Raw genomic sequence first — 23,274 nt, forward strand, 5'->3', positions numbered from 1 at the left:
GTGGTCACCCATAATCGGAAACTTTGCTAACTCTTGAAGATTCTACATCTAGCTTATCTACAGAAATCATTCCTCATTTTTACTATCCTGGTACAGACTTTACCACTCACAGGGTAAGGGATTAACCTATTAATTAATCCCCTGTCATCCCAACTTTGTCCACCTACCCACCCCCTTCCAAGCCATCCTATATAAAAATGCTACATTAACCTTATAAAAGGTTTGATCAACTTATCGTTGGCTATAACGCCTGTGATGGTTCCCTCTATCCTTTTGAAACAAAAATGTTCACATATGCACTGAAGGAAATTCTCAACCTTTATGTCAAATCTTAGCTTACTAACTACACTGCACATACCTTTCAATCAAGCCTTTCTATGATCTAATGCCAGAAGTTAACTTCACATTGTTCTCTCTACATAGCTTATTCACCTGCTGAAAACCCAGCCTCTTTTAAAAAACCAACCCACAAAACCCTTTACGACAACTATCTTTAATTATTCAACTGAATGTTATCTGTTCCTCTTTAAACTCCCAAAGACCTCTGCTCTCCTTTCTTCTTGTCCCTATTATATAAGTCTTTTTTGTATTACAGCTCCCTGTATATCTGGCTTATCACTTACACGTGACTGTATATTACTTGAGAATAAGAACCCTGATTTACTCGTATCCATACCCTTTATAGCAGCGGTTCTCAACCTGTGGGTTGCGACCCCTTTGGCGGTCGAACGACCCTTTCACAGGGGTCGCCTAAGACCATCCCGCATATCAGATATTTACATTATGATTCATAACAGTAGCAACATTACAGTTATGAAGTAGCAACGAAAATAATTTTATGGTTGGGTCACAACATGAGGAACTGTATTTAAAGGGCCAGAAGGTTGAGAACCACAGGAATTGGGTGGAAACATGATCAGTTTTATCATGAACAATCACACTTCAAATAATTCATATGTGAATAATGATATATGAACGCTGAAAGAGCATGAAGAATCTAAGATAGGTTTATAGTTTTAAGATGCAGTGGGATGTAAGTGAATTATTCACATCCATTAAATAGAGTTGGAATGATTCACAGCCAATTTTATTTTTATAATTGTAATGAAACAGCTGGGATTAGAGTCTATTCATGGACTCATAAGAAATTTGCACCCCACCTACTAAAATTAGTTTCTGCATCCAAAATTCTGATTTGAACATCTGACTGTGAACAAAACAGGCATCATCGCTCAATGCCAAGAAATGGAGGAAATAGGCTTTAAGCATGTCATATTCTCACCAGCATTATTTTATTTCTTATTGTGTATACTTCCCTTTATTGTTATTCATAGCATGATTCTTTGAAACAAAGTTTTTTTCAAAGAATAAACTTTCTTGTATAAGATAATCTCAAAGGACATAATTATTTGAGATTTCAAGATTTCAGACTGCATTGCGACGGTTGTTTATAATTACTGGATTCTAAGCCAGGGGAGTGAAATCTGATTTAAGAACTTGTGTACCAAGTATGTGATATCTCTTTCGACACTGACACTGAGTCTAAAATGTAAGATTTTTGTTTTCAACTTGCCTCATGTATCAATTTACAGATCTAAATGTTTAAGGTGTTATAGAAAATTTATTGGTCCTAGGATTTGCAATTTTAAAGAGATGTGAGCAGTTGTATACTTCTCTCTCTATAATTTTCCAAAGAAGGAAATAGTGTATAAGGATTGAGTGACTCACCCAGCATCACAAGGCTAGTTAGTCACAAAATTCAGCCTAGAACACAAAGACTCCTTTCCTCCAATCCAATACCTCTTTCCACTACTTCACAAGGGAAGAGTAGAAGAAAACATGAAATATATTTTTACTGGAAAATAAAATCCAGTCAAGCCTGAATCGGGAGAGCATACTAAAGGTGGAACACACCCACCTCCAACCCAACAGTAAATAACCTCAAAGGGCTGAGCATACTACTCAAGAATAATTAGGCTATATTTTTGAGTCTTCAGAAATTTTTAAATAATATGTGAATTTGAGGCAAGCTATGAATTGTTATTTTAAAAATCATCCTATATTTACATTCTTATATGTAAAAACAGCATAAAGTTTTGAGAGGCATTTTGACTGGATAATTTGTAGACCATAAACTGCTCATCCAAACAATCCACATTTTAAAAACTTCCAACTTTCTCTGAAGTAGTTTATCCAATTCAGGCAACGTAGGTGGGTTTTCCTGAGTTATCAAGAAAATTTTAGGTTGTATATTCCTGACAGTAAGAATAATTAATAATTAAATAAGCCAAACATGTGTATCTTCTAAAATATGGCTGGCATTGCTTCACTTGCACCACGCTTTGCAAAACACGTATGCTTCTAAAAAGTTATAAGTAAATAAAAGCATTTTTAATTTTCAATGTACAAACGTGAAAAGAAATTTTAAAAGTTCCATACTGACTTTTTTTCTTTTAAAGAAATATTTTTAAATAAAATGAATAGCTCTCTCAAATGTAATATTTGGAAATTTCTAGATTCCCACCTAAAAATGGCTGACTTAAAATTTGCATTTATAAATGGCATCATAAAAAGTTTTCATAAATGTTATCAATTGGTTAAGAATGGCCTGAGACTGTATTTCTAGTTAATAACAAGCACGAATTCCATGTAAATTGAGACTGTATCTCTTCCAGACCTACTAAGAATAAGGAATATTCTGAATTCTGAAAATCCTTTCAAAGAAAAATACTCTCTAATGGAATCAATATAAATATCTCAGCAACAAATAAAAGTAAAGATCCTTAAAATTTCATATATTTTTTTAAAAAGTTATTTTCTCTTATACTTCCACAAAGCCCACACCATTACCCACCAGACCCAACACACATCCAAGGAAGGTAAAAACTTTTAAAAAGGTTTGAGAATTTGTGAAGGTTAGCAAGAACATCGCCCATGGAGGCAAAATAAAAACAAGCAAAAGGAGAAATTTCTCCCCTAAAAAAGGCAAGAATAGCTGAGCTGATCGCTTTCACATAAGACACATGACTCAACTCTGCTTAGGAAAATGGGTCCTGCCTGAACATAAACTTCTCTACAAAATAAACTATGCTACGCATACAATACAAGGTAAGCACCACCATATGCCTGGCTATAGGGCATTTGTTACATTCCATATACATGATAAAAAAAATAGCTCTTAATAATCATCATTTGCTTTTTCTTTCACTACCTGCATTCATCGTTAAGTCAATTTATAGTTCACCAATTAATCCTTAATTGAATATTCTAAGATTTTGTTCTTTCAGCATTTTTAAAAGCTAATTTATTTATGTCTTAAAACGACCCTTTTACATGACAGTGACTTGGACACGGAACACCATTTGTTGTATCAGTGATGAATGTTCTCATTTAAATAACTGAAATGATAAGAAATTATCCTAAGGAAATGATGAAAATTAAAATAATACAATGAGATCCATCCAAGTTTTCTTTATAACTAGAAACTACAAGTTGCCTAAGTGTTCACCAATAGTGCATTCATTGACCATATCATGATATAGCTATTTCATGATATAATGTGCAGGCACTAAAACAAATACTGCGGGTTATACTGGCTGATGGGAAAATACATCCACAATATATTGTAAATAAAAAAAGATTATAAAAGAGTGAGGTACATGATGCTATACTTAGATAAAATATATCTTTGCATACATATATAGAATAAATTATACACGAAAACATGAATAGGAAAGTATCTGTGAGTTAGAATTCATGAGTGGTCTTCATTTTCTTTTGAGTGTTCTGTATCATCTATCTCTTTTTCAATAAGTACGAGCCACTTTCATAATTTTCAAGAAGCTATTTTTCTGTTTTGTATATAAAACACAAAAAAGTATATGTTTAGATACAATAAATTATTCTGAAGTTGCAGAAAGCTGTCCAAATTTTAACAAGTCAGAGAGTCATAGGAGGCCGTGCAATGTTAATGGTTAAGAACATAACTCCAGAGCCAAATCGCCGGCGTCAGAAGTGCATCGTTGCCATCATAAGCACCGTGACCTTGGGTAAATTAACTCATCTCTCTGCCTCAGTTTCCTCATCAAAATAAAAGAGATAATAATAGCTTCAACCTCAAAGGGCTTTGGTGAGGATGAAAGGAGTTAAGCCAATAATAAGTTAATGAAAAGGCAGTCAACTTTTAATCCTAGAAACTGAAATGCTACGTTACTTAGCAACCAATTATAAATAAATATCCATCTATTTTAACCATTACTTTATTTTTGAATGCTTTCAAAAGTAGTTTAATTGAGAATTAAATTGGACAGCTACAAGGAATTATTGTGCTGTTCAGTACATTACCAGGTAAACTCAGAAAGTTAATTTCCTGAGAACAGATTACTTTATGGGACATGAGTCTACCAAGACGTTTTTTCGCTATTTAGTATGTCTTTAATACCAAACTGTAAACAAAATGTGACACTACAGGCAAATGCAATTCAATAAATCACACTGTCATGGATCTCATCACTTTCTTCAAACTATTATTACCAAAAATATATTTAAAAATATTTGTATTTGCATCCAAATTCTCATAAAAGTTTGACTGATAATCACTACTTACCTTTTAAAAAATTAATAAAATTATAATTGTATTTTGCCTTTTACAAATATATCTATATATTCTTAGCTTTTCCTGGTTAATAATGATGTTACAGATAGGCAAATTTCCAAGGCATGAAATGTCTCATCCCTTTCATAATTAATATGCCCAAATTAAATCTCCTAAATTGAGACACCATCTTGTATAAGAGGTAAGTTAACATGTAAAATTATGTGTGAGAGCTATTTGATCAATCTGACATGAGCAAAGATACCAAATACTCAATTTATCACATCACAAATGTCCTGTACTTACAAAAAAAAAAAAAAAAGATTCCTTTGTCTTACTCTTAATCACTGATAATGATAACAAAAGAAGTATGCCAGAAGATAAAGTATTGTGGATTTTTTTCCAAAATAAAGTCCTATTCCAGTTCTAATTTGTAAATTAGAGCTAACTGTAGACACATAAAATGAGAATGTTGCTTTGCTGAAATGAAGCAAGTTCTTGAAACTTCACTGAAACTCTTCCCATCTCCCTGAACTAACCACCCAACTGGATACAGCAGTACCCTATTTTCCAAGCTTCCTTGAGTTAAAAAAGCAGACCATTCTAGTCATCAATGTCCTTTTCTGTAAATACTTAATGAAAGTTCTCCAACAGAGTCAAAGGGAAAGGAGAATAAAAGAATCTGACAATGGAAACAGTATTTACTTTTTTGGTGGCAGCAAATAACAAAATACACACACACACACACACACACACACACACACACACACACACACAATCCAAGACAAAAAAATTTCCTGGTACTTTAGGTGATCAACAGTTCTATGAAATCCGTCCATCAGACTGGACTTTGCCAGAAAATACTAGGTTTACCTCAAGGCTGTGGAGCTCATGGCTGACACACTTTTGAATTAATCTGTATCTATGCTTCTGAAACTTGGACCACCTTCTATGTAACTCTTTACTTCCAACATCTAAAAACACTCAACAATAGGTTCCTTTTGGGGCCTTGTTATCTCCTGACTCATGCAGTCTGTGAAAAAAGGAAGTCAAGCAAAAGATAGTTATACAGGAAATAATTAACAGATACTGTGCTGAAGGATACCATTTCACAGTGACTACACACTTACAGCCCAATTCACTGCAAGATACATCTGTTTCCCCTGCCTTAGAAACCTGGGCCAGCAGAACTGTGCCAGACTTCACAAAAAGCCTGGTTACAAAAAAGAAAAAAGAAAAAGTGCTTTAAAAAAAATACTTGGGCCACTGGAGCTGACTTACGAAAAAGAAATTAGAATAATGGGAAATCCTATTGGCCAAATCAATAAAACCAAACATGTATGTGTCAAATTGGTTTGGACAGATCTACTATCAAAAGTGACCTGCCAATATAAAAAATGAATAACCAATAAAGAAAAAGAAAACAAGCTACCTGGATTTTATTCAGTGAAAACAATTAAAATGATCACCTTCATTATTACACCTAACTCATTCAATGACTGGATTGTATTTTTAAAGTAAGTCAGTAATATATTTGAAATTCAATTGTACCCTTTTCTGACATGACAACAGAAATACATCTATAGAGGACAGAAGCACAGAGATCTACAAAGATTATTAAGCTCCGATTTTGATTTTAACACTTTATTCTTGGGCAATTTCAATGCCAATGGCTACCTAAAGAGAAACTTTATCAACATGGCCTAAATACTACTGTTTCATAAGCAATGAATAGGGAAATGTATATTTCCTTTTTCCTGGTATAGGCTGTTCTCTTTGGTAAACCTATGTAAAACATTCTAATAGGGTCGGGGAAATGGTTATGTGCATAAAGAAGATAATAAGTCAATAATACCTATATGATAACTGAAGGACTTGTTTTCATTTTCACTAAACATTAAGCAGAACAAAAAATATCAGACTTTTCACTTGAGACCATCTTTGGTTAAAAAAAGTTCCTGCGATCTCCTGTCAGTGGTTGTAAAGGCATTCAACACTGCCGCTTGTTTGAATGCCTGTTTGGCTGCCAATGGACTGTCCCCAAAAGAACATTTTTGCATCTCAATAGACTGTCCGGTATCAACGATCTTTAAACTATAAATTTAACACTGCGAGGAACAGGGGAAATAACATCTGCTTTGTCCCGTGTTGATATCGCATTTACCAAATGAACAAATAATCACACTACTTTGCACTTATCTAGAACCCTGCATCTGCCGATCTCAAATGGCCTGACAAACGGTAATTAACGAAGCGGCACAGCCCTCCGGTGAGCACCGCGGGCACCCGATCCTCTCCCAGAGAGATGCACGGGGCTTCTCGGAGGCCCTTCCTTTACAGTCAGAGACTCAACTTGGAACTCAAATCCCCGAGCTTGGAACTCAATGCCCACAGCCCCTGGCTGAACATCTCTGCCAGAACCCAGCAGCGAAAAACGTGCATCTTAAAACGGACAAACCTTCCTAAATAAATTCACATGGGAAACTGAAATCAGTTCGGAGACTTATCTCCCCCCTACATACATGAAGAACGTGGGCCAATAACTATGGTGCTTGGCAGAATCAGAGTCTATGAATTATCTCTGACATTCTGTCTGACAAACGACATGCAGAAGTTTAGCTGAATGTTGATTTGCCATGAACCACAGAAACAACATATTTACCAACTAATCTTAATAGTACCTTTTTGTTTCACTAACAAACAAAAAATGCATTTGATACTAAAAGGATCTTTGTTTAACACAAGGTTTTGTTCCTATTAGTGTGGTTATCAGTTAAAAGATAAAGTTATCCATCTTATAAAATTCAATCTAAAAGGTCAATTACAAGAATAAAGCCTAGCATTTCTTATGCAGGAAATAATAAAATGAACACAGTTGTATGTGAATAAGAGTCGATCCACTAAACAAAATAAATACATAAATTAAATAAATAAATACCTTTGTGTAAATACACAAAATAGAAGAAACTGGTCAGTAAAGGGCACATAACCATATTAAATTCTGAGTACACTACACTGTTTAGCTCAAAATGAGAAAGAAACATCTATTTGAATATATAAAACCAATTAACTTTTGCTTTTAGCACAGGCAATATTAAATATGTTAACTTCTTCACAGAAACAAATTATAAGTTAAATGAAAATACTGCACTTTTAAAACATTTCCAGGAGCTTTCATGTTTTATAAGATATTTTCTAGAAGTTTTAAGAGTACCAATTAAAGTTTTCATTGAAACATGGACTATTTCTAGCAAAAATCTAGAGGCTTTAATACTTTTTCCTACTCACAAAAAAAAAAAATCACATGATTTTGTAGAGATATTGTCTGATTAATACACAACAAACACCTAATTTTTTTTTTTTTTTTAGTAATATATTTTTATTGATTTTAGAGAGAGAGGAAGGGAGAGGGATAGAGAAATAGGAACATGGATGAGAGAGGAACATCACCGATCAGCTGCCTCCTGCACACTGCCTACTAGGGATTGAGTCTGCAACCCAGGCATATGCCCTGACCAGGAATCGAACCATGACCTCCTGGTTCATAGGTTGACACTCAACCACTGAGCCACCGGGCTGGGCGATAGTTACATTCTTTAAGCAAGCTGAGGATGATAACACTTTTTTAAAAAATTGTTTTTCTCAATTTCTCCACTTCCTTAATTCCCTGACTTCAAGTTAGTGTTGCATCATTTCAACTTTTTTTTTTTTTTCAGTTCCTCCACATTAGCTGCTGAGCAGCAAATCTTCAGCGAGAGACTTAACCATGTTCTGCAGGGAGTGACCAAATTCCTTATCATACGATGTGTGGTCCTTAGAGGCTGCCATCCACTAAATTCTGACTGCTGACGAAATTAAATACACATATGATCAATACATATTTTAAACAGTGTTGGATCACTTTTCTGTGATTTCAATCAAATTTGAATTTTTAAAATTTTCATTTTATTTGTCTTTGAATAGTGCTTTTGGAAAGCACCAGTTTTATTGGATATTTGGAATAGGAAGCATAGCTAATTTAACATATTGTGAAATATTTACTGTATTAACCAAATTAACAACTTCAATGCACACATGTCTTAACTGATAAACTCTTTAAGGCATTGGAGAGAATTTAAGCAGCGCCCACTCTGACTGTGAATTTGACAAGATTTTTACTCTTGGTGGTAGAAATTGGCATTGATAAGTTATCACAGCAAATACAAACTTCTCCGCTCATTCCTCTGCCATCAGTGGGGGAAAACCCAGCAGAATATCACCATCCTATTTACTAAAAGTAAAAACGATGTCTTTCAATTTTATAATTGTAGAAGTCCAGTGAGTAGTGAGAGTACCCTATAAAAATTTATAAATGCACAATTGAACTATGCAAAAATAATCTGCACATTTTGAATGAAAATACAGCGGTCTGTGTAAATATAGACTGATAGAATGTATTATTCATCTTTGAGTTTAAAAGGTAGAATTTAACTTGATATTATCTCACTGATTGGCATGGTATTTAGAAAGCAATTTAAGAAATGGAAAATAGGTTTTAAAAGTGATTTTCTATCTAAATAGTGCACACAATATAGCATTATTAGAACAAATATATTTGTAAATGCATTTGTACATACAGTTTCTAATACTAAAAGTAAAAACTTGAATATGGAAAATTTATCTAGCAGAAAATATTAATGTAAAATATTTCAACACTGGTAAATATTGGAAACATTTTTAAAGGGTTGGCTGAATGGAGTTAGGGTCATGCTATAAAGCACATAATTTTGTTGTTTTTAGAATATTGGTCTTTCTAATACATGTTTTTAACTGGTTTCAGTTATGAAATTTTGCTTTACTCAAAGTGAGGAAGGAAATATAAGAATCACAGACGAGAATTAAAATTTCAAAATAGTCTGTTGCTTTTTTCTACTTCTAGTTTTAGTTTTGTGTCCAATATGTATGTATATTTTTAGTTAGTGAACTGTCTTTATAATTTTTCTTTGTAAATAGTATGGAATTGATCTTGCTATAAAAATTTTTAAATTGCATATGTGACCTGTGTTGATTATTGCACCTTAACATAAGCTTTATCTTGTGAATTCGTGAAAACTGGGTTTGCCTGGCCGGTGTTGCTCATTAATGTTTCTATCTCTCTCTCTCTCCCTCTCCTTTCCTTTCTGAAACCAATAAAAATATATTTTTTAAAAAAGTATGTAACTATCAGGCTCAGGTTTTAGACTTCACTGCTTAATTAATTATTCCTCATTACAGATTCTTAATGTATACAAATGTTGGCAGGAAAGAGAATCTTCCAGACACAGTCTAAAAGAGTCAAACAATTAGGTATGCAATGAAGTTGTCACAGGTGAAAACCATTTTCAGTGGAAGAAACAAGGAAGGAGAGCGCTGGGGCTAGAGAGCTGAGGCCCATTCACACCATGCTCTCAAGGTGCAGTATGACATTTAAAAACCTCAGACATATCGTTCCTGCCCGAGAACCAGAAACTGTAAGAGCACTTGAGACCAGAGAAGTCCTGACATGCTGGAAAGTAACCGGCACTTACACTTATATAAATGCAGCTCCCTATGTATTTATCTAAAAGAAGCCCCCTGGATTGCACACCCTCTAGATGGGTATAGGAACCATTTTCCTCCTTTTCAAAGTTCCTTATAATAAACTGGCTTTTCCCCTGTAGGATTCTTTGTTACTCAGTGTACGGGGCATCACCCCTTCTGCATTCAAGCCCTTCTCTTAGCTCCAGGGCATGACTGCAAACAAGAAAAGTAACAGCTTTGATAATTAACTGTGCACCTCGAAGGAGTGTTTCCCAACTGCACTCGAGAACACCTGTGAAGCACAGGTAGGCTTCGGAGAATGGGCAGGGAATGAGAGCAGCGTAGCCACGCAGACACTGGAAAGAGCAATTTTTCTCCCCAGAATACATGGAGAGAGAACCAGTGGTCTCTAACCTGCAGGTCTACCGGGCCAGCTGAGCTCCGTTTCCTAACTGGCTTTTTCATTACGGCTAGCTGCTTTCTGATCCTACCTTAGGCACATGAACCAAGTTTCAAAATCATCCAGAAGCTCAAAATTTTCTCAGGGTCAGGGTGAAATGACTAAGCGGTGATACCTTAGGCAAAAGGCAAGCATCACTTATTGGGAACTCATGAATTTTCAAAATCTAAAGTATTTTTAGAAGAGGGCAATCAAGGATCTTATCCTATGCAGGGGTTTTGTTTTGCTTTTCCACATGGGACTATGTCTTTCTCCCTTAAAAAGCCCGATAATATAAAATGCACGGTTCTCGGTTCTCTTCTTTGAATGTGCTTCACGCCATTCACACTTAGATCTATCCCGCCCTTTCCCTCTTCTTGGCAACTAAACAACGAGCATTGCCACTAGTACATAATTATAGTGAGTTTTAAAAAACACCCCGTTTCCGTATTAACGTCTCACCAAGGGCTATTGCATTCCCAGTGATTTAAGTCTCTGCTACATTCTCTATTCACCACATGCCGTCACACCACCTTAGAACGTAAAAGTCATTTCGCTATTTTAATGTAACAGGTGTGCATCCTTCTGGGATTGTGAACCGCCCTTCTCCGAATGCCGCCTCATTGTTTCGCATAATCCCCAGGAAGGATGAACCGACATTCATTCTGGACCCAGAGCGGTGACAAACGACTGCCCACCACTGTGCCAAGTATGTGCACAGGACTCACACTCAGGTGAGCTACTTTCTGCCACTCCGTCCTGATAGGCATGAATCCCCCGACTGACACAGAGCACTGCCTTTCCTTGGTGAGACCTGAGAATCTAGAGCAGCGGTTCTCAACCTGTGGGTCGCGACCCCTTTGGGGGTCGAACGACCCTTTCACAGGGGTCGCCTAAGACCATCGGAAAACACATAGATAATTACATATTGTTTTTGTGATGAATCACTATGCTTTAATGATGTTCAATCTGTGACAATGAAAATACATCCTGCATATCAGATATTTACATGACGATTCATAACAGTAGCAAAATTACAGTTATGAAGTAGCAACGAAAATGATTTTATGGTTGGGGGTCACCACAACACGAAGAACTGTATGAAAGGGTCGCGGCATTAGGAAGGTGGAGAACCGCTGATCTAGAGGATATGTGTGTCCCCCCCCCCCCCGCCCTCCTTTTCCCTTCAAGATATAGGAATTATTTAAAAATGAAACCTTCCTACCCGTAACAGGGACTGGGACTCATCCTTGGACTTGCTTTCTGCAGATGGAGGGTACTGCTGGGCGATGGCCCCGGACTTCTCTCCGCCTGCCGGCACCCCCTGCAGGAACGCCTTGGTCTCCACAGCCAAGCCATACATAGGGCGGGCCAGGTGGGCAGCTTCCACGTTGGGGCTGTCCCTGAGAGTCTTGGTCTGCTCTTGGGGGCCGGACACCGGTGTCAGGAGCCCCAGGCTTGTCTGAGTGAAGGACGGGCTGCCCCGGAGGATGTCTGCCCCTCTCCAAGCCATGTTGCGAAGGTCATCACTGGGGCTCTCGGTCCAAACTTTTTCTTTGAGCCCGTCCTTGTCTTCTAGCTTCTCCCTCTTCACCACACTCTCGGGAACGGGCTCTCCCAACTTAGAGTCTGGACTGAGCAGACTGTAGACCTTGAGGTCAATCTTGGGCTCCTCCTTGATGGTGGAGACGGCCTGCCCGTCGTCCTCGCCGTTGGCTGTAGTGCTGTCCTGCTCCTGGCAGTGAACAGTGTTGAAGTGGTCCAGTAGTGACTGCGTGTCGGCCGCGGTGAAGCTGCACTGGCGGCATTTGTAGCAGCTGTGCGCTCTCCTGGGGAGGAGAAAACAGGCATGGGAAATGGAACGCGCCAAGGGCCTCTTAAAAGAACGCTCTTTACACACCTGAATCTTATCTCAGGTGACGCAAGAGGTAGAAAACGACACAATCTTCTCAGCATCCAGACATTGGAAGGTAAGGAACTGGCATTTTCAGTTCTACCTACAGAATGCGGCATTCCCTGTTGGCATATTAGCAATAGTAGGCAGACACACATATTTATGGGCACACACACACTCCTGTCAATTCACCTGTAACGCTGGTTGCCTTACTTTCTTATTGATTGGCCTGCTCTGTTCATTTCACCGTGGCTCAGTGACCATTGATTCTATATTATTTAAGCAGATATTCATACATTTTTTACAGCCGTTTTAATCAATGGTCTTTCACTCTGTTTATTTAAACTACATTGAGATTTTCTTTCGCTATACACATACACACATTTCAGATGCTGAAGGGCTCTGTACAGCTTTTATATATGGAATAAATTCTACCTAACTATAATGTTCTTTTCTATCATAAAATTCAAACCGATTTAGTCAAGGAAATATGGTTGACTGTTCTACATAATCTAGTAAATAATATGTATTAGAAACTCAAGATTTTTCTAAACAAATTGGGTGTCTATAAGGTGTCAAGAAGCATGATACATAGAAATTCATGAACAGGGTATGTGTGACTCTGTATTTATGTGTGGGACTTCTTTTAAAAGGCCTAGAACAAGATCTTATTTGTTAACTTTTATAGCATCTCCTGCTGTTAAAGACAAAAAAAGTAACTGTTAAAATAAGACAAATGTTTGATAAACAAGAAAGAACATTCTAAAAAGCATTCCAGAAAGGTACACAAGGGTTTGGAATTAGGCATATTTTCTTTAACTGGAAGCCTCGTGTGGCTCTCTAAAAACATGTGAAACACCTGCCACTCCATTGATATAATGGGTTAGGAGTTTCCAACTTAAAGTAACAAAATATTACTTAAAGCCACTGTAAAATATGTACTCATATATGTAATTGTAGTTAATCATCACAGTATTACTTTGCCAGGTCCTGGGTGTGTATTGGTGAATAAAAGACACATAGTCCTTGGCCTGAAAGTCTGAACAGTTTAGCAATTTACTTCTTAATTGTCAAGCTTTCCTCTCTTTCCATTAATAGTAGTCACACCAAGAATCTTTAGATTCTAAATAACGAAGCTAGAAAGGGCATTACCTGTTTTATTAAAGTCTGGGGAGGCCGGGATGTCTTCTGAGTGTGTTCATTAGGGTGGTTTAGAGCCCTTATATCTAGTAATATATCTAATAATCAGGACGATGTGCCTTCAAAGATCCTGAGCCATCCCATCCCTTTACGAAATAATAAAAAATAACCACATCCAACCCTTAACCCATTATTCGACTGGTACTTCCTCCTAAATAGGCTAGGCCTGGGGCCCTTGCCCAGACAATGGATTCAGCTCAAGGTATCACACTGAGACACGGTGTCTAGGCCTTCTAGGTTTTCTAGTTTCAAGTTCCTGTCCCAGTGAACAACTCCCCCACTCCTGACAGGTCTCAACAAGAGCTGCTCTCATCAGCCCCACAGAGGAGCTCTTGATCCAACCGGCCCAGGAAAACCTTCCAGGAGACAGAAGCCGGAGAACTGTCGCATGCAGAGAACGGTGGGGGTTGGGTATAAAGCACAAAAGGAACACCAACTACAGAGATAATAATTCAGTAATAACCAGGTTTTACATTGCAAAGGAAAACACGGTTTTAACAGGAAGGATATTAAAATAAGATGGTAATAACACGCTCAACTCACACACCTTTTCTTTTGAAGAGTTCAAAGCACTCACATTCCACTGAAGTATAAAGCCCATTTCACAGACAGTAAAATGGAGAAACTGTGACTTACCCACTGAGCCTACATCAAGTCAAGAATATAGGGCTTCTACCTCCCAGATCAATGTTCTATTTTTCTACCCTCTGCTGCCTCCATTTTTAACTTTATACAACAATAAATCAAATGACTGGTAACATGGAAAACCAAGACATGCAACATGAAGAATGAAAAGTGAATACATGAGGGGATGGTAAAGGTCTTCTCACCAATACAAAAAGAAACGGACTACAGCAACGATTTGCAAATCAGGCTATGTGCAATGCTGCAACTTAAGGAGTTTCTTGGTAATACATATTCCAAGGCCCATCTGATGCTTTACAGAATCAGAATCTCCTGGGCATAATCAGAGAATCTGAACTTTTAACAAGCTCCTCAGGTGACACCAATGCAGGAACCAGCATCAACCTTAATAGAAGGATCATGGTTCCAACAACTCAGTAAACACTCATAAGACGTCCCCCAAGCCCAGCAACTTTAATAAAGGCAGGAAATGCTCTTACAATCTTTCTTATTCAGAATCTTAAGAATCTGGGTTGACTACTGTTAATGAAAAGAGAGTAAATCTTGATAATTAAGCAGTAAACTGTTAAACTGCTCAATTTTCAGCTCTTTGAACCCCAGAAGATGAAGCAGAAAAGGCAATTTCCAACTTAGTACTCTAAAGACCTGGAGGACTTCTTACTCCCTGTAATACCAGCCTTAATAAATGACAGAAACTACATTTAAAAGACAACATTACTTTAAACGCTCGGAGCAATACAAACTTTTCAATAACCTATGCTAACATCTAGAGCAGCGGTTCTCAACCTGTGGGTCGTGACCCCTTTGGGGGTCGAACGACCCTTTCACAGGGGTCACCTAAGACCATTGGAAAACACATAGATAATTACATATTGTTTTTGTGATTAATAACTATGCTTTAATGATGTTCAATCTGTGACAATGAAAATACATCTTGCATATCAGATATTTACATGACGATTCATAACAGTAGCAAAATTATAGTTACGAAGTAGCAACGAAAACAATTTTATGGTTGGGGGTCACCACAACATGAGGAACTGTATTAAAGGGTCATGGCATTAGGAAGGTTGAGAACCACTGATCTAGAGCAATAGTCTCAAATTCTAACATACATAGGTAACACCCGGTAATCTTGCTAAAATTTAGATCCTAATTCTGGAAGTCTGGGTTGGGACCCAAAATTCTGTATTTCTTGTAAGCACCCAGACAATGCTAATGCTGTGGGTCCCCAGACTACACCTTAAGTAGCAAGGATCATGAAGCCATGGTCAGAAATAACTTCAACACGGATGTTAGTTAGTTTGGAATAAACTCTCAGTATATATACTTAGCATTTGAACATTCCCATATGAATTCTTTATGATGGGCAACATCCTTTTCTCTGAAAACACATACAATATTACTCACCTCAGAGAGTCAACACTAACAGCTTTGTAAGTTAAAATTATAAACATGATATTGTCAAGCATAATCCCCAAACAGTAATTCATCTACTTATTTCATTGTTTGGGGGTCATCTTTCAATGTTCTTTAGTGCCGGGCCATTTATATATATATTAGCCCACAACAATCACACTAAGTATATATTTTTGTCCCTAATTCACAGAACAAGAACCTGAAACACAGACAAGTCAATTCACATATGGCAGGCATGACACAGTATCTTAACTCTTGTCCATGAGTATTCTTTCATGTATGCTGTTTGGTACTTGATGAAAAGTATCTAGCTTATTCAGGAATTAAGATTTGGGCATATTCTAGGATGCGTGTCATTCCCTCAATAATAACTGAGAAGACCTTCAACGTAATGCCATGTCCCCAGAGAATAAAAATAGATGATTTTAATACCCAGTCTAAGAAATATCACTCAAGAATAAAAGTTTAGTCATTGTGAGATTTTATTAGTTTGGACTCTCCTCTAACCTATTAAATGCATTTCATTTTATTAGCATTCATATGAAAACCTCAGAAAGGTGCAGGGAATTTTCCCTCCATTTCTTAAGACCCACATTAACCACTTTCTCATCCACAGACTTTCCAAATGACTCAACCCAAGAGTAAATTTAGCAATCCTCGGTGCTGCTCTGAAACTGTCTTCCTCTGAGGATTTTTTCCACACTGCCTTTTATTAAAATCCTGTGTGTATCTTACTTTGCAGTTATATTATCACTGCCTTAAGATCAAGATCAAAGCTGACACCCAGCCCCACCAAGAACATCCAGGGGTGGGCAAACTTTTTGACTCGAGGGCCACAATGGGTTCTTAAACTGGACCGGAGGGCCGGAACAAAAGCATGGATGGAGTGTTTGTGTGAACTAATATAAATTCAAAGTAAACATCATTACATAAAAGGGTGCGGTCTTTTTTTTTTTTTTAGTTTTATTCATTTCAAACGGGCTGGATCCAGCCCGCGGGCCGTAGTTTGCCCACGGCTGATAGTCAGTCAGTAAATATCTGCTTCATAGCCAGAGAAGTAGAACCCATGGGGGAGGAGAAACTTTTCTCTACCCTCCGGGCTCTTTCGACTGGTCTAATAATAGAATAGAATGAGAAAGATTAGGAAGAGAAAATAACCAAATTTAACACATACATATGTATGGGAACCCCACATACATGAGAGAGTCAGAAACTCCACATGTATGAGAGGCTCAGAGGCCAAAAGGGAATATGGGTGCTTAAGACATCCTGAGCTAGAGAGTGCATGAGGTAAGTGCCTTGGGGGCTTCAAAGGGTCACTGTGAAATGATGTTTAGTAAATGCAAACAGATCAAAGATGTTCTGTCTAACAATCTCCCATTATGGGCAAGGCGCCTAGTTCAAGTTCTTCCAGGTAGTCAGGGGAGGGACAGAAGTTTCTCCTGAGCCTGCAGCTGATGTCGCCCTTAGCTCAAAACAGCCCACATACCAAAGAAGCATATTTTGATCTGACTCACTCTGAACTCCACAGACCACCGTAGCTTTGAGGGAGTTCAGGACTTAATGTTGGATTTAATGTGTAGAGCCATAAAGTGGCAGAGGAAACGAAGTGGTATATATTTGGCAGATGGTATATTTTGAGTGGTCCTCTGCATAAACTCTTCATTATTTACAAACTCCTTGAACTTCTGGTTCCATTAAGCCAAACTAATTTAAAAGACACTACAAATAAATGCTCTGCATTAACTTAAATTCTATACTCTCTTGCCAATTCAAGAGCAAACACTTTCCTCTATCCAAGAAAAAAAAAAAAAAGATGTCATGTTATAGGTCTCCCTAGCATAAGAGCTGCCAGATAAAATATAGGATTCTCAGTTAAATTTGAATTTCAGATAATAAATAAAAATATTTTAGTGCAAGTATGTTCCATGCAATATTTGGAATATACTTATATAAAATCTCACTATGTCCCATGCAATACATTAGACAATGAGGACATGAATCAAAGAAACTTTGATAAAAGAGCTAAATCATCCTTTGCATCCAGAAAAAAACTACATCAAGCTGCCTAAAAAAAGGCCAAATTGTACTTAATTCAAGTGACAAAATTTCTATGAGAAGAGATGTTTTATTCCTTATCCTACTGGACAGAATTTTCATGTGCTATAAAAAGCACTTATTTCAGATCCATTCACATTTCAATGCACAGTGGGCTTTTATCCTGGTAGTAGCATTTCATTCATTAGTAGAGATTAAAAGTATTTTTATAATTCATAAAGGGCTGAGGTTTTTTAGATTCTTAAAAAAAAGTCAGCTAAAAGATGCTACTCTTTTATTCTATTTCTTTATTTCTATTTTCCTACTACACCAGCTTATAGTACATGTGAAGTCAGCTCTGAGCAATGCTTCCTTTTTTCCGTTAAATTTTATCTTCCAGAGATTTATGCCAATGCTTGAAAAGCTCTCCTTTACCAAATAATTGTATTTCGCTTCCAATAGTTTTAACCACAGTTTTTTCTTCTGCAATGACTAAATGAACATCAAAATAACTGAATAAATCATAAGTACCAATCAATTAGACAATGAAAGTTATTTTTTGGTAATTATGGACTATGACACAGATAAACTGTCACAGAAGAGGAGTAAATGGAGGTGATTTAATTTACATAGTTTAGTAGATCTGATATCTAATAAAGTCAATCATTTATGTAACATATATTTGTTTTTAAAAAGTCTACCGGTGTGGCAGTTGAGATTACTGACACTAGAAGGACGGAATAAAAACCAGGTGAAGAGGAAAATCTCAAGGACAAAATATGAAGTTATAGGTGAATAAGCAGATGAATCAACTCTTAGAAGTTGGAGATATGATAGCTTTAGTGACGTACAGAGGAGCAGTCTACAAACTAAAATCTAGGAAAAACTGAAATTCTGAATTGAAATTCCATTCAGTCAACTTATCGCCTATTTTTTAAGTTGAAATAATCTAGTAAGTACTCATTTGGGGTAACTGGATTTTTAAGTGGGTTGTGGGCTGATTTCATCTTCAAGTAGTGGAAAATGCACAACTAATGTCATATCTGAAAAATTTCAACTGATGATTCACTTTTGAGAAGGAGATATCCCCTATGAAATATTCAAAAGAGAAAGATAAGCTTTCCGGTAAAATAGAAAGTAAACAAGAAGTTGGGACATAATTTCTGTAAACTAATATGAAATGAAATCATGGCTAAAATTTCTCTTATTCCAAGATTTGTGACTGTTCTTGTACAGTCTTCAGTACCATTAAATCTGAATTTCTAGTAAATAATGTCGTGCTACTGTGAGTTATTTTGTTGATGGACTTTAATATCCTGGGTAACGTTTTTATCTCATAGTGGAAATTTTCAATTTGTACTATTATGTCCATTTTCAGGTATTACAGGCAGCTGGTTTATTAGATATTGTTTAAAAGGACATGTCCCATAACATACACAAATCCAAATGTAGCCATCATGGCCCTCACCCTTTTAGAAACTCTGTACTAATGCATGTGTAGTTGCTCTCAATCGTTTGCTAAGCTGTTATTTAACTTATCCATATGTTTTAAGTTTCAATAATTATATTTTAAATTTAAAAATATTAGTTGCTTCTTTTTGAATGTTCATTTATAGTCTCATACAGCTTGATTAATTTGTAAGTCTAATTTTCATTTTTAAAGAATTGATTATGATTTTGTAATTAAAGACTATATATCTGAAGTTGCTAGGTATCTAAAGCTACTATTTGCATTTTTTACTGGTTTTGGATATAGTGGTTTATATCCCTGTCCATATGGAACATTTTTATAATAGTGAGCTCATTCCAGGTTTATCTTAGGCAAGGCCATGGCTATCGTGGAGGTGAAAATGGCAGTATAGACAAATTTGTGTTTACTTCTGACAGGAGTCAAAGGAAGGCACTGATATGGAATCACTATTGTCACCTTCAAGGTGTCAGCTTAGAGTAAAATTCCCATTCTGCACAATCTCTCTGCCGGTGACTCCTGGCTTAGACTCCTGATCAAATGCAGTATCAATATTGACATCGACCCTCAGTGAGGCCTCACCTTCCATGTTTGCCTCATTCTCTTCAGTCTGGGTTTAGCTCACTCTTGGTGAACAGAGAAGAAAAAAGCTTCAGAAAGTTCCCTTACTTCATGGAAGTCTAGCAAGGCATAAAAACGTATATTTTATATAGTATAGTCATTCTTGTAAGGAAGTATTCCTCTTACTCCAGAAACATAACTTTATAACACTGAAAATTTTGACAAGGAGAATAGTAGCCAATTAGAGAAGGAGTACACTGTTTAATTAAATACTAAAAGAAATGGAGTGTGAGATACAAATTCATGAGTGGATATAATAACTCAGTCATGCTGGGAGCTGGGACATCAAAAGTAAATACGAAACATTAAGAAAACTGACCAAGTTCCAGATACTGACTGGGTAATGCCTGCAGTTCAGCCCAGGTTAGATGTGGTTCTTTGGGGAAATGCCCATGCAATCCACACTGAGGTTTTTCCACTCACAGCTCTAAATCAGCTCTCCTGCTTTTTAGCTGTAGTTATTTTATAGCTACATGATTTCACATATTGTACAGTTCTCAGCTTATACTACCATTTTACTACGCTGTAAGTCTTGTATATAAAACACTCAAAACCCTAGACTATTGCACAGTAAAGCAGAATTATGGTGAAAGTTTCCCAACATAAATAATAATGAATAAACATAAATTTAACTATAAAGACATTATTGTGATATGGTAAACTTGTCCCTTTATGCTATCTTCAAACTGTGCCATTTGGGGAAAATACTTTGATAGCAGGTCAACGTTTTTGACTTCCATGTGACTACTTTCTTTCACATCCCTGCAGCCTCCACTGGCTGGGACTCCTGAAATTGTAATTGTCTGAGTTTCAAATATTTCTACAAGAACTCATAAAAATATTAGAGGTAAAGTGCTCAGCAATTTAAAGAGTCTAGGATCATACAAACTCCATCAGGTTTTAAGAATAAGGGCAAGATCATTTTAATGCCCTAAGGACAAGTGTTGTTCAATTTTTTTTTAATCTAAAAAAATACTGAGAGGTGGACCTAAATTTAATAAACTGATGAACAAAATAGATCCAGAGACATGGAAGCATGGAACATGACAAACGTCAGAGGGAAGGAGGGCAGGAAGAGATTAACCAAAGAAATTGTATGCATAACCCGGGACACAATAGTGCAGTGAAGGTCGGGGAAGGGGGGCAGGGTAGAGGGGTTCTATGGGGGAAAGAGAGAGACATCTGTAATACTTCCAACAATAAAGATAAATTTTCCAAAAACAAAGTGCAAAGGAAAACGTCAGTTTTTCTAAAATCTAGGTCCTCAGAAGGATTCCAAGACCTTGTAATAGTCAAAGATTAAACTCTAACTTACCACGGGGCTCTCAGCGTATTCAAACTACGGTGAAGTCAAAATCTCACCGGGATTTCATGTACTTAAAGATATTCGCTGAGCACCTCTTAGCCATCCTGGCACAGTGCTAAATCATGCAGACACAGCAGTCACAACACAAGACTCGTCTCTTTTCCCTCTGAAGCTTACTTTCCCTAGCAAATATTAAGTAAGCTTTGAGATTATTCAGTCATATTTGTTATTCATACTTTTATGTCTTAGGATCTCTTTTGTTTCACCAAAGCATAGAGGGACTATTTTTTTTTTACAGACAGGTTTTCAGGCAATGGCCTCAGTTTCCTCGAGAAAAACCACTCATCTCAATGACGGGGTATCTAGATGTATCATAGTGTGTGCGTGTGTGCCTGTGTGTGCGTGTGTGGCTGCGTGTGCGTGTTGTGGCCGATTCCCTCATGATTGAAGAAAGCCTCCTCCTTCAAAACAAGAGTGGATTACCTAATTTTCACATCACCTGACACATGTGCACGCACAGTACGCACACCGGTAAAGCTCGGGAGAAAGCGAAGGTCTGCGAGTCTCAAGAACAAATTAACATGCAGCTAACATCAGAGGAGCCAGAAACACTGCAAGTGTGAACATATCTGATTGCAGGGCTGTATCTTTCCTACAGCTGACCTTATAAATTAAACAGTGCAGATCTTAAGGAAGTGTTTTCTGAACATTCACATGCGCTGTGAACATGAGGAGGCCCTTCAAATTAACATCTCACATCATTAGCCTGCTGTTGTTGGACTTGAACGGCTTCACTACTGGCGACTGAGAAAACATACACACACTAGCACGAACCTGCAACTTTTAAAAAGAATGGGAGGAGGACCTGTTTAAGATCTTGAGAAGTGAAAATTTGTAAGTTAGGAAATCGAGTCTACATATGGAAAAGCACTTAAATCGTCAATAAATCTCTTTACTTTGATGCTTAAAGGCATAATAACAGAAAAGCATCTAATAAGTGCTAAGTTATACCTGAACACGCTGTACCATCAGGATTTTGCTACGCTAATTCCTACTTATAAGCAAGTCTCAGTTTAAATGCTCCTTCCTCAAGGAGGCATTTCCTAATCTATATATCTATATCTATATCTATACATATACATATATATATATATTTATATATATATATATATATATTTATATATATATATATAAAACCTAAGAGACTGTTACGACCCATCGACTGAAGGACCAGTCCACCAGTTGCTATGATGTGCACTGATCACCAGAGGGCAGATGCTCAATGCAGAAGCTTCCCCCTCGTGGTCAGTACGTTCCTACAGCCAACCTTCCATGGCTGGCCAACCTCCCGTGGCCCCTCCCCCTGGCCAGCGGGCCCCATTCAGCCCCAATTGGGACTTACCGAGACAGCCCCGATTGGCCCTGATCGCCAACCAGGCCGAGGGACCCCACCCATGCATGAATTCGTGCACCAGGCCTCTAGTCTACCATATTGGGCTATGTTGTCATTGTATTCAAATATAGTGGTCTCTGCTTCATCTTTAAGATACCCATCATTCTGAAGATCTGTTAAGCTTCCCTACTAAACTAAGTTCCATGAGGCCACTGACTATGTTTGTCTTATTTTCTCTTTTCTCAGTACTGGGCATAATGTGTATTTTTGGAATTAATTAGTTAAGGAATGAGTACATAAATGAAATAAAGATACATATCCTAAACTCATCTCTAGAAAATACAAAAATTAACTGGGAAAATTAACATTTACAAAAAGAATAGAGCAAAAGGAGCAGGAAACACTGACATACTCTGTTTACAAATCTGAAGTAACTTCAGCAGGAGTGAGTACTGGAATCCTAGTCACACATATTACGGAATTCTCACCTTCATATTTACTGTTTGTATGCAAAGAAAAGGTTGTTGCTCGATTTTTTAAAGCACAAAGAATATCCAATCTCATTTTATTTTACTTTTTAAAATATATTTTTATTGATTTATTTTATTTTATTTTATTTTAATTTAATTTTATTTTTTTACAGCGAGGAAGGGAGAGGGATGAGAGTTAGAAACATCGATGAGAGAGAAACATCGATCAGCTGCCTCCTGCACACCTCCT

At 37.0% G+C, this 23,274-nt stretch overlaps 1 protein-coding gene across 9 annotated transcripts in view; it reads right to left on the reverse strand.

Moving 5' to 3' along the window:
- TRPS1 (transcriptional repressor GATA binding 1) overlaps positions 1–23,274 on the reverse strand; it is a 230,466-nt gene that overhangs the window by 146,923 nt on the left and 60,269 nt on the right. For all 9 annotated transcript variants that reach the window (XM_036338100.1, XM_036338105.1, XM_036338104.1 and 6 more), the window contains one exon: positions 11,797–12,400. In XM_036338100.1, the coding sequence (XP_036193993.1) occupies positions 11,797–12,400 (604 nt within the window). The remainder of the gene's footprint in view (positions 1–11,796; positions 12,401–23,274) is intronic.

Source organism: Myotis myotis, unplaced genomic scaffold (assembly GCF_014108235.1).
Source record: "Myotis myotis isolate mMyoMyo1 unplaced genomic scaffold, mMyoMyo1.p scaffold_m19_p_16, whole genome shotgun sequence".
NCBI lineage: Eukaryota > Metazoa > Chordata > Mammalia > Chiroptera > Vespertilionidae > Myotis > Myotis myotis.